The 12,520-nt window shown below is 39.7% G+C and overlaps 1 protein-coding gene across 7 annotated transcripts in view; it reads right to left on the bottom strand.

Annotated features, from left to right (window-relative positions):
* LOC128687865 (multidrug resistance-associated protein 1) overlaps positions 1-12,520 on the bottom strand; it is a 314,708-nt gene that overhangs the window by 245,531 nt on the left and 56,657 nt on the right. For all 7 annotated transcript variants that reach the window (XM_070083525.1, XM_070083523.1, XM_070083524.1 and 4 more), the window contains exon 8: positions 11,384-11,567. In XM_070083525.1, the coding sequence (XP_069939626.1) occupies positions 11,384-11,567 (184 nt within the window). The remainder of the gene's footprint in view (positions 1-11,383; positions 11,568-12,520) is intronic.

Genomic DNA, 12,520 nt, shown 5'->3' with positions numbered 1-12,520 from the left:
AAGGAGAGGTTTGGGATATTGGCAGTTTGGAGGGATATGTTGTGTATCTTTATATGTGCATGCTTCTAGGTAGTAGGTTGGTAGACAGCAACCACCCAGGGAAGTACTACCGTCCTGCCAGATGACTGTGAAACAAAAACCTGTAACTGTTTTGCATGATGGTAGGATTGCTGGTTTCTTTTTCTGTCTCATAAACACGCTAAGATAACAGGGATATCTTGCTACTCCTACTTACACTTTGGTCACACTTCATAGACACGCACATGCATATATATATATACATACATCTAGGTTTTTCTCCTTTTTCTAAATAGCTCTTGTTCTTTTTTATTTCTTCTATTGTCCATGGGGAAGTGGAAAAGAATCTTTCCTCCGTAAGCCATGCGTGTCGTATGAGGCGACTAAAATGCCGGGAGCAATGGGCTAGTAACCCCTTCTCCTGTATACAATTACTAAAAAAGAGAAGAAGAAAAACTTTATAAAACTGGGTTGCTTAAATGTGCGTGGATGTAGTGCGGATGACAAGAAACAGATGATTGCTGATGTTATGAATGAAAAGAAGTTGGATGTCCTGGCCCTAAGCGAAACAAAGCTGAAGGGGGTAGGAGAGTTTCAGTGGGGGGAAATAAATGGGATTAAATCTGGAGTATCTGAGAGAGTTAGAGCAAAGGAAGGGGTAGCAGTAATGTTAAATGATCAGTTATGGAAGGAGAAAAGAGAATATGAATGTGTAAATTCAAGAATTATGTGGATTAAAGTAAAGGTTGGATGCGAGAAGTGGGTCATAATAAGCGTGTATGCACCTGGAGAAGAGAGGAATGCAGAGGAGAGAGAGAGATTTTGGGAGATGTTAAGTGAATGTATAGGAGCCTTTGAACCAAGTGAGAGAGTAATTGTGGTAGGGGACTTGAATGCTAAAGTAGGAGAAACTTTTAGAGAGGGTGTGGTAGGTAAGTTTGGGGTGCCAGGTGTAAATGATAATGGGAGCCCTTTGATTGAACTTTGTATAGAAAGGGGTTTAGTTATAGGTAATACATATTTTAAGAAAAAGAGGATAAATAAGTATACACGATATGATGTAGGGCGAAATGACAGTAGTTTGTTGGATTATGTATTGGTAGATAAAAGACTGTTGAGTAGACTTCAGGATGTACATGTTTATAGAGGGGCCACAGATATATCAGATCACTTTCTAGTTGTAGCTACACTGAGAGTAAAAGGTAGATGGGATACAAGGAGAATAGAAGCATCAGGGAAGAGAGAGGTAAAGGTTTATAAACTAAAAGAGGAGGCAGTTAGGGTAAGATATAAACAGCTATTGGAGGATAGATGGGCTAATGAGAGCATAGGCAATGGGGTCGAAGAGGTATGGGGTAGGTTTAAAAATGTAGTGTTAGAGTGTTCAGCAGAAGTTTGTGGTTACAGGAAAGTGGGTGCAGGAGGGAAGAGGAGCGATTGGTGGAATGATGATGTAAAGAGAGTAGTAAGGGAGAAAAAGTTAGCATATGAGAAGTTTTTACAAAGTAGAAGTGATGCAAGGAGGGAAGAGTATATGGAGAAAAAGAGAGAAGTTAAGAGAGTGGTGAAGCAATGTAAAAAGAGAGCAAATGAGAGAGTGGGTGAGATGTTATCAACAAATTTTGTTGAAAATAAGAAAAAGTTTTGGAGTGAGATTAACAAGTTAAGAAAGCCTAGAGAACAAATGGATTTGTCAGTTAAAAATAGGAGAGGAGAGTTATTAAATGGAGAGTTAGAGGTATTGGGAAGATGGAAGGAATATTTTGAGGAATTGTTAAATGTTGATGAAGATAGGGAAGCTGTGATTTCGTGTATAGGGCAAGGAGGAATAACATCTTGTAGGAGTGAGGAAGAGCCAGTTGTGAGTGTGGGGGAAGTTCGTGAGGCAGTAGGTAAAATGAAAGGGGGTAAGGCAGCCGGGATTGATGGGATAAAGATAGAAATGTTAAAAGCAGGTGGGGATATAGTTTTGGAGTGGTTGGTGCAATTATTTAATAAATGTATGGAAGAGGGTAAGGTACCTAGGGATTGGCAGAGAGCATGCATAGTTCCTTTGTATAAAGGCAAAGGGGATAAAAGAGAGTGCAAAAATTATAGGGGGATAAGTCTGTTGAGTGTACCTGGTAAAGTGTATGGTAGAGTTATAATTGAAAGAATTAAGAGTAAGACGGAGAATAGGATAGCAGATGAACAAGGAGGCTTTAGGAAAGGTAGGGGGTGTGTGGACCAGGTGTTTACAGTGAAACATATAAGTGAACAGTATTTAGATAAGGCTAAAGAGGTCTTTGTGGCATTTATGGATTTGGAAAAGGCGTATGACAGGGTGGATAGGGGGGCAATGTGGCAGATGTTGCAAGTGTATGGTGTAGGAGGTAGGTTACTGAAAGCAGTGAAGAGTTTTTACGAGGATAGTGAGGCTCAAGTTAGAGTATGTAGGAAAGAGGGAAATTTTTTCCCAGTAAAAGTAGGCCTTAGACAAGGATGTGTGATGTCACCGTGGTTGTTTAATATATTTATAGATGGGGTTGTAAGAGAAGTAAATGCGAGGGTCTTGGCAAGAGGCGTGGAGTTAAAAGATAAAGAATCACACACAAAGTGGGAGTTGTCACAGCTGCTCTTTGCTGATGACACTGTGCTCTTGGGAGATTCTGAAGAGAAGTTGCAGAGATTGGTGGATGAATTTGGTAGGGTGTGCAAAAGAAGAAAATTAAAGGTGAATACAGGAAAGAGTAAGGTTATGAGGATAACAAAAAGATTAGGTGATGAAAGATTGAATATCAGATTGGAGGGAGAGAGTATGGAGGAGGTGAACGTATTCAGATATTTGGGAGTGGACGTGTCAGCGGATGGGTCTATGAAAGATGAGGTGAATCATAGAATTGATGAGGGAAAAAGAGTGAGTGGTGCACTTAGGAGTCTGTGGAGACAAAGAACTTTGTCCTTGGAGGCAAAGAGGGGAATGTATGAGAGTATAGTTTTACCAACGCTCTTATATGGGTGTCAAGCGTGGGTGATGAATGTTGCAGCGAGGAGAAGGCTGGAGGCAGTGGAGATGTCATGTCTGAGGGCAATGTGTGGTGTGAATATAATGCAGAGAATTCGTAGTTTGGAAGTTAGGAGGAGGTGCGGGATTACCAAAACTGTTGTCCAGAGGGCTGAGGAAGGGTTGTTGAGGTGGTTCGGACATGTAGAGAGAATGGAGCGAAACAGAATGACTTCAAGAGTGTATCAGTCTGTAGTGGAAGGAAGGCGGGGTAGGGGTCGGCCTAGGAAGGGTTGGAGGGAGGGGGTAAAGGAAGTTTTGTGTGCGAGGGGCTTGGACTTCCAGCAGGCATGCGTGAGCGTGTTTGATAGGAGTGAATGGAGACAAATGGTTTTTAATACTTGACGTGCTGTTGGAGTGTGAGCAAAGTAACATTTATGAAGGGATTTAGGGAAACCGGCAGGCCGGACTTGAGTCCTGGAGATGGGAAGTACAGTGCCTGCACTCTGAAGGAGGGGTGTTAATGTTGCAGTTTAAAAACTGTAGTGTAAAGCACCCTTCTGGCAAGACAGTGATGGAGTGAATGATGGTGAAAGTTTTTCTTTTTCGGGCCACCCTGCCTTGGTGGGAATCGGCCGGTGTGATAATAAAAAAAAAAAAAAATAAAAAAATTCTAGACTATTGTATTCTGAGCACCTCTGCAAAAACAGTGATAATGTGCGAGTGTGGTGAAAGTGTTGAATGATGATGAAAGTATTTTCTTTTTGGGGATTTTCTTTCTTTTTTTTTGGGTCACCCTGCCTCGGTGGGAGACGGCCGACTTGTTGAAAAAAAAAATAAAAAAATATTATTATACATATTATTATTATTCTCATTATTTTTTTTTTTTCAACAAATCGGCCGTCTCCCACCGAGGCAGGGTGACCCAAAAAAGAAAGAAATCCCCAAAAAGAAAATGCTTTCATCACCATTTAACACTTTCACCACACTCACACATTATCACTGCTTTTGCAGAGGTGCTCAGAATACAACAGTTTAGAAGCATATACGTATAAAGATACACAACATTTCCCTCCAAACTGCCAATATCCCAAACCCCTCCTTTAAAGTGCAGGCATTGTACTTCCCATTTCCAGGACTCAAGTCCGACTATATGAAAATAACCGGTTTCCCTGAATCCCTTCACTAAATATTACCCTGCTCACACTCCAACAGATCATCAGGTCCCAAGTACCGTTCGTCTCCATTCACTCCTAACACGCTAACGCACGCTTGCTGGAAGTCCAAGCCCCTCGCCCACAAAACCTCCTTTACCCACTCTCTCAAACCCTTTCGAGGACGACCCCTACCTCGCCTCCCTTCCCCTATAGATTTATATGCTTTCCATGTCATTCTACTTTGACCCATTCTCTCTAAATGACCAAACCACCTCAACAACCCCTCTTCTGCCCTCTGACTAATACTTTTATTAACTCCACACCTTTTCCTAATTTCCACACTCCGAATTTTCTGCATAATATTTACACCACACATTGCCCTTAGACAAGACATCTCCACTGCCTCCAACCGTCTCCTCGCTGCTGCATTTACCACCCAAGCTTCACACCCATATAGGAGTGTTGGTACTACTATACTTTCATACATTTCCTTCTTTGCCTCCATAGATAACATTTTTTGACTCCACTTTTACCTCAATGCACCACTCACCTTTTTTCCCTCATCAATTCTATGATTAACCTCATCCTTCATAAATCCATCCACCGACACGTCAACTCCCAAGTATCTGAAAACATTCACTTCTTTCATACTCCTCCTCCCCAATTTGATATGCAATTTTTCTTTATCTAAATCATTTGATATCCTCATCACCTTACTCTTTTCTATGTTCACTTTCAACTTTCTACCTTTACACACATTCCCAAACTCATCCACTAACCTTGGAAATTTTTCTTTAGAATCTCCCATAAGCACAGTATCATCAGCAAAAAGTAACTGTGTTAATTCCCATTTTGAATTTGATTCCCCATAATTTAATCCCACCCCTCTCCCGAACACCTTAGCATTTACTTCTTTTACAACCCCATCTATAACTACATTAAACAACCATGGTGACATTACACATCCCTGTCTAAGACATGCTTTTACCGGAAAGTAGTCTCCCTCTCTTCTACACACCCTAACCTGAGCCTCACTATCCTCATAAAAACTCTTTGCAGCATTTAGTAACTTACCACCTATTCCATATACTTGAAACATCTGCCACACTGCTCCTCTATCCACTATCATATGCCTTTTCTAAATCCAAAAATGCAATAAAAACTTCCCTACCTTTATTTAAACACTGTTCACATATATGCTTCAATGTAAACACTTGATCTACACATCCCCTACACACTCTGAAACCTCCTTGCTCATCTGCAATCCTACATTCTGTCTTGCCTCTAATTCTTTCAATTATAACCCTACTGTACACTTTTCCTGGTATACTTAGTAAACTTATTCCTCTATAATTTTTACAATCTCTTTTGTCCCCTTTCCCTTTATATAAAGGGACTATACATGCTCTCTGCCAATCCCTAGGTACCTTTCCCTCTTTCATACATTTATTAAACAAAAGTACCAACCACTCCAACACTATATCCCCCCCTGCTTTTAACATTTCTGTCATCCCATCAGTTCCAGCTGCTTTACCCCCTTTCAATCTACGTAATGCCTCACGTACCTCCCCCACACTTACATTCTGCTCTTATTCACTCCTAAAAGATGGTATACCTCCCTGACCAGTGCATGAAATTACCGCCTCCCTTTCTTCCTTAACATTTAAAAGTTCCTCAAAATATTTTCGCCATCTACCTAATACCTCCCTCTCCCCATCTACTAACTCCCCTACTCTGTTTTTAACTGACAAATCCATACTTTCCCTAGACTTTCTTAACTTGTTTAACTCACTCCAAAATTTTTTCTTATTTTCATTAAAATTTCTTGACAGTGCCTCTCCCACCACTCTCTTCACCTTTCTTTTACTCTCCATATACTCTGCTCTTCTTATAACACTTATGCTTTGTAAAAACCTCTCATAAGCTAACTTTTTCTCTTTTATCACACCCTTTACTTCATCATTCCACCAATCACTCCTCTTTCCTCCTGCCCCCACCCTCCTATAACCACAAACTTCTGACCCACATTCTAATACTGCAATTTTAAAACTATTCCAACCCTCTTCAACCCCCCCCCCCCCACTACTCATCTTTGCACTAGCCCACCTTTCTGCCAATAGTCGCTTATATCTCGCCCGAACTTCCTCCTCCCTTAGTTTATACACTTTCACCTCCCTCTTACTTGTTGTTGCCACCTTCCTCTTTTCCCATCTACCTCTTACTCTAACTGTAGCTACAACTAAATAATGATCCGATATATCAGTTGCCCCTCTATAAACATGTACATCCTGGAGCCTACCCATCAACCTTTTATCTACCAATACATAATCTAACAAACTACTTTCATTACATGCTACATCATACCTTGTATATTTATTTATCCTCTTCTTCATAAAATATGTATTACTTATTACCAAATCTCTTTCTACACATAGCTCAATTAAAGGCTCCCCATTTACATTTACCCCTGGCACCCCAAATTTACCTACTACTCCCTCCATAACATTTTTACCCACTTTAGCATTGAAATCCCCAACCACCATTACTCTCACACTTGATTCAAAACTCCCCATGCATTCACTCAACATTTCCCAAAATCTCTCTCTCCTCTACACTTCTCTCTTCTGCAGGTGCATACATGCTTACTATAACCCACTTTTCACATCCAATCATTATTTTACTCCACATAATCCTTGAATTAATACATTTATAGTCCCTCTTTTCCTGCCATAGCTTATCTTTCAACATTATTGCTACTCCTTCTTTAGCTCTAACTCTATTTGAAACCCCTGACCTAATCCCATTTATTCCTCTCCATTGAAACTCTCCCACCCCCTTCAGCTTTGTTTCACTTAGAGCCAGGACATCCAGCTTCTTCTCATTCATAACATCCACAATCATCTCTTTCTTATCATTTGCACAACATCCACGCATATTCAGACTTCCCACTTTGACAATTTTCTTCTTATTCTTTTTAGTAATCTTTACAGGAAAAGGGGTTACTAGCCCATTGTTCCCGGCATTTTAGTTGACTTTTACAACACGCATGGCTTACGGAGGAAAGATTCTTATTCCACTTCCCCATGGATATAAAAGGAGAAGTAATAAGACCAAGAACTATTAAGATAAAATCAAAGAAAACTCAGATGAGTGTGTATAAATAAACGTGTACATGTATGTGTAGTGTGACCTAAGTGTAAGTAGAAATAGCGAGACATACCTGCAATCTTGCATATTTATGAGACAGACAAAAGACACCAGTAATCCTACCATCATGTAAAACAATTACAGGCTTTCGTTTTACACTCACTTGGCAGGACGGTAGTACCTCCCTGGGTGGTTGCTGTCTACCAACCTACTACCTATCATTATTATTATTATTATTATTATATAAATTATTTGTAATTTTTATTCACACAAAAAATATAAGATTTACTGTTATTCCTTATTGCAATAATTGTATAAATATATCAACCCATTCACGACTGCATATTGGAATGGACAGTGACGTCATTTGTTTACACTGAAACAGCCAAGCAATGGACCATTTCTCCTGGGTTGAGCTCAATTTCAAGGCACTTTTTGTCATGAAAGCAATCAAAATCATATCCATTTCTGTAATATATCTTCCATTCTATCAGAGGAGACCAAAAAAACGAGAATACAACCATAAAAACCATACAAAAATACCACTAAGGGGTGGCTAATTGCTGAGAAGTGAACTCCATTATTTATGCTTAGATTTCTTTCATTATTATTATTATTATTATTATTATTATTATTATTATTATTATATAAATAATTTGTAATTTTTATTCACACAAAAAATATAAGATTTACTGTGACGTCATTTGTTTACACTGAAACAGGCAAGCAATGAACCATTTCTACTAGGTTGAGCTCTATTTCAAGGTACTTTTCGTCGTGAAAGCAATCAAAATCATATCTATTTCTGTAATATATCTTCCATTCTATCAAATGAGTCCAAAAAAAAAAACAAGAATACAACCATAAAAAAACCATTCAAAATTACCACCAAGGGGTGGCTAATTGCTGAGAAGTGAACTCCATTATTTATGCTTAGATTTCTTTCATTTTTGGTGTACGTTAAGAAGCGTCTTTCCATCATACATTGCCCAAGTTTCAATAAGATAGTCCAATAAACATATGAGATACAATTCCCGAGATCAAGAGCAAGAGCCCCTCACCAGTGTCAAGGAACCTACCTTGAGGTCTGCTCACTTGTGGAAATTTTGCTCATGTATGGAAGCAAAAAATCAACCTATCGACTGCTCGTATTTGGAAAAACTCACATGTGCACACGCTCGCAAGTAGAGGTTCCACTGTATAAAGATATATATGACATACCCCACCAAAATGCCAATATCCCATACCCTTTTAACCCTTTAAATGTGTCGGCCATAAATATACGTCTTACAAGCCAGTGTTTTGGACGTATACATACTCATTATGCACTGCGTGCACAATGAGAAAAAAAACTCCGACCATGTTTTTGGATTAAAATGCCGACTTTGAGTTGTATTTTCCTATAATATATATCGATGTATTCTCATTTTCTTGGTCTCATTTGACAAAATGGAAAGCATATTACAGAAATAGAGATGATTGTGATAAGTTTCACGATGAAAATGACCTTGAAATTGAGCTCAAAGTAGAGGAAATGTTCGATTTTTACCAATGTTCAAGAGTAAGCAAATCACACCATACATCCAATACACGTCAACTGGGGAGTCTAATATTCTTTCACTTGTGCACTGAAATCATTTATACCATTTTTACAATAATGCAGTAGTCTGCATAACAGTAAATCTTCTATTTTTTGTGTGAATGAAAAATCAAAATAGAAAGCAAGAGTAATATAAGAGGGGCTTGGAGATGTTACTAATGAATAGAGGATATGTTATTTTAGTGTCAAGAATGTCTGCATTGTTTATTCTGGACCCTATTTTGAAACTGGCATCTACTTTAATTTGCATGAAAATGGCCAAATTGCCAATTTCTGACCACTTTATTGGGTAGTTGAAATCGGTAAATGGACGGTTTCTTGTACTCAATTGATAGAAAAAATGAAGTTCTAAAGAAATAGCTATAAGTTTGGTCGACTGGAACAATGGAATTGGCTGAAAATAGGGCTCAAAGTCAGTGAAATCGCCGATGTGTACATATCCCTAACTTCACGGAGTGTAAATCCTAAAGTTTTCGATCAAATTTCCCATCGGGGAAAGATTCTCTATCATTTCAAAAAAAAATTTTTTTTTTTTCCAAAAATTTTTCAACACCAGGAGACACTTCAGGTTTTGGGGTTGCGACAGTTAAAGGGTAAAAGTGCAGGCACTGTACTTCCCATTTCCAGTACTCAAGTCCAGTTATATAAAAATAACCAGTTTCCCTGAATCCCTTCACTAAATATTACCCTGCTCACTTTCCAGCACCTCGTCAGGTCCCATAAACCATTCGTCTCCATTCACTCCTACCTAACACGATCACACATGCTAGCTGGAAGTCCAAGCCCCTCACCTACAAAACCTCCTTTACCCCTTCCCTCCAACCTTTTTGAGGATGACCCCTACCCCGCCTTCCTTCCCCTACAGATTTATATGCTCTCCAAGTCATTCTACTTTGATTCATTCTCTCTAAATGACCAAACCACCTCTATAACCCCTCTTCAGCTCTCTAATTAATACTTTTAGTAACTCACACTTCCTCCTAATTTCCACACTCCAAATTCTCTGCATAATATTTACACCACACATTACCCTTAGACAGGACATCTCGACTGCCTCCAGCTGCCGCCTCACTGCAGGATTTATAACCCAAGCTTCATACCCATATAAGAGTGTTGGTACCACTATACTTTCATACATTCCTTCTTTGCCTCCAAGGATAATGTTTTTTTTGTCTCCACAGATACCTCAACGCACCACTCACCTTTTTTCTTTCATCAATTCTATGCTTAACCTCATCCTTCATAAACCCATCTGCTGACAAGTCAACTCCCAAATATCTGAAAACATTCACTTCTTCCATACTCCCTTTCTCCAATGTGATATCCAATTTTTCTTGATCTAAATCATTTGATACCCTCATCACCTTACTCTTATTTATGTTCACTTTCAACTTTCTACCTTTACACACCCTCTAATTTAGAGCGTCTGACTACATAATGGAAATGGCAGGCATCTTTAGAAACAAAGCCAGAACTAAGATTCAGAGGAATACCCTTCGCACTAATAGTATTCATTGCATATCAGATTGGGGGGAGGGAGTATGGAGGAAGTGAATATGTTCAGATATTTGAGAGTGGACTTGTCAGCAGATGGATCTATAAAAGACAAGGTGAACCACAGAAATGATGAGGGGAAAAAGGTGAGTGGTGCACTGAAGAATTTGTGGAGAAAAAGAATGTTACCCATGGAAGCCATGAAGAGAATTCGTAGCTTGGAGATTACAAGGAGGTGCAGGGTTACTAAAAGTATTATCCAGAGGGCTGAAGAGGGGTTGTTGAGGGGGGTTCAGATATTTAGACAGGATGGAAAATAGGATGACTGGAGGGTGTATAAATCTGTGGTGGAGGGAAAGTAGATGGTTGGAGGTAGGGGGGTAAAGATGGTTTTGTGTATGACGGGTTTAGACATCCAGCAAGTGTGTGTGAGTGCGACAGTTGTGAATAGAGGCAAGTGGTTTTTATGACTATTAGTTGGTCTTGAGTTCTACAGGTGGGAAGTAGTGCCTACATTCTCAAGGAGGGGTGGAGATATTTGCAGTTTTGAACTGTAGCATCAGTGCCCCTCTGGCAAGACAGTGATGAAGTGAGTGATGGTAAAAATGTTTCTGCTTTTATGGGTCACCCTGCCTTGGTGGGAGACAGCCAGTTTGGAAAAAAATTCTCTTTCAGTGTTTACTCCATTTCTAGCTCTTTCTGTCCTCTTGAATACTGTGGCAAAACTAGCCACTCTCTTTTCAAGAGACTTAAAGAGCACAAAAGGCCAACAACACTCTTTTCTGTCATGTCAGAGATTCTAGCCATCCTATTAACTGGTCCTCTGCTAAGACTATCTACCTTTTTTCTAGCCATCAAAAATGCCATCATGTTGAAGCAGCTCTCATGCACAACTTTTGTAGCATGAATTTTAGATCGGGCTTTGTTTCTGTAAATGCTAAATTACAATATTTACAGAGTAATTAGAAAAGTGACTCTCCTAACCTTGCGGTAAACAGCAGAGATTACTCCAGTGCGAATTTGAAGCCCAGCTAAGAACATCTTCAAGAAGTATTGGCCAAGAATGAAGGACTGTAGCTGTGTACATACCAGCATCACTACAGCATAAAAATAGCCACGCCAATTTGGCTGTTCACTAGACCCACTTTCAGTAAAAGCGATTATCAGGCTGAAAATATTTAAACAAATGGTTAACATGAGCCTCTATACAAAAGGAACATTTCCCTATCATTACCATGATCTACCTCCTCAAATACCTTGGCAAAAAAAGTTAATAATTCGTAAGGCAGGAATGCCCCATTGTAAAACGGTGCTGAGATTCATTAATCAATTTATGCCTTTCAAGACAGCTATGAATTGCCTTGGGAATTATAGATTCTATAAATTTTCCCCCTATGGAGGTAAGGCTTATTGGTCTATAAACCATACCACGGGCGGGATTTGAACCCGCGGTCAGAGAGTCTCAAAACTCCAGACCAACGCGTTAGCCACTGGACCAGCTAGCCACAATAAGATTCGTCCAACTAGGTATATTTCTACACCATAGGAAGGTTAGCATAGGCACCACTAGCTGGTCCAGTGGCTAACGCGATGGTCTGGAGTTTTGAAACTCTCTGACCGCGAGCTCAAATCCCGCCCGTGGTATGGTTTGTTTGCAATCGTGTCATTACGATTTCATGAGTCATGTTGACGGCAGTGAGGGGACTTGAGCTAGAGTTCGTCACGGCCACACTAGCTGGAGATTCGTTGTAAAAACTTGCATTTTGTGGTCACAGTGGTGCCTATGCTAACCTTCCTATGGTGTAGAAATATACCTAGTTGGACGAATCTTATTGTGGCTAGCTGGTCCAGTGGCTAACGCGACAGTCTGGAGTTTTGAGACTCTCTGACCGCGGGTTCAAATCCCGCCTGTGGTATGATTTGTTTGCAATCGTGTCATTACGATTTTGTGAGTCTTATTGGTCTATAGTTCAAAACTAAGAACCTGTCTCCTGCTTTGTAAATAGGTATAAATACTATGGGTTTTGGATGAACCAGTATGCCAGCCCCCACCCTAGTTCAGCTGCTTGCACTCATGTGAAGTTTCTAAAATGACTGCATACTAGTACAGTAAATTATTTA

Source organism: Cherax quadricarinatus, chromosome 10, assembly GCF_038502225.1.
Source record: "Cherax quadricarinatus isolate ZL_2023a chromosome 10, ASM3850222v1, whole genome shotgun sequence".
Classification (NCBI taxonomy): Eukaryota; Metazoa; Arthropoda; class Malacostraca; order Decapoda; family Parastacidae; genus Cherax; species Cherax quadricarinatus.
This window is presented reverse-complemented; position numbering and strand designations above follow the sequence as displayed.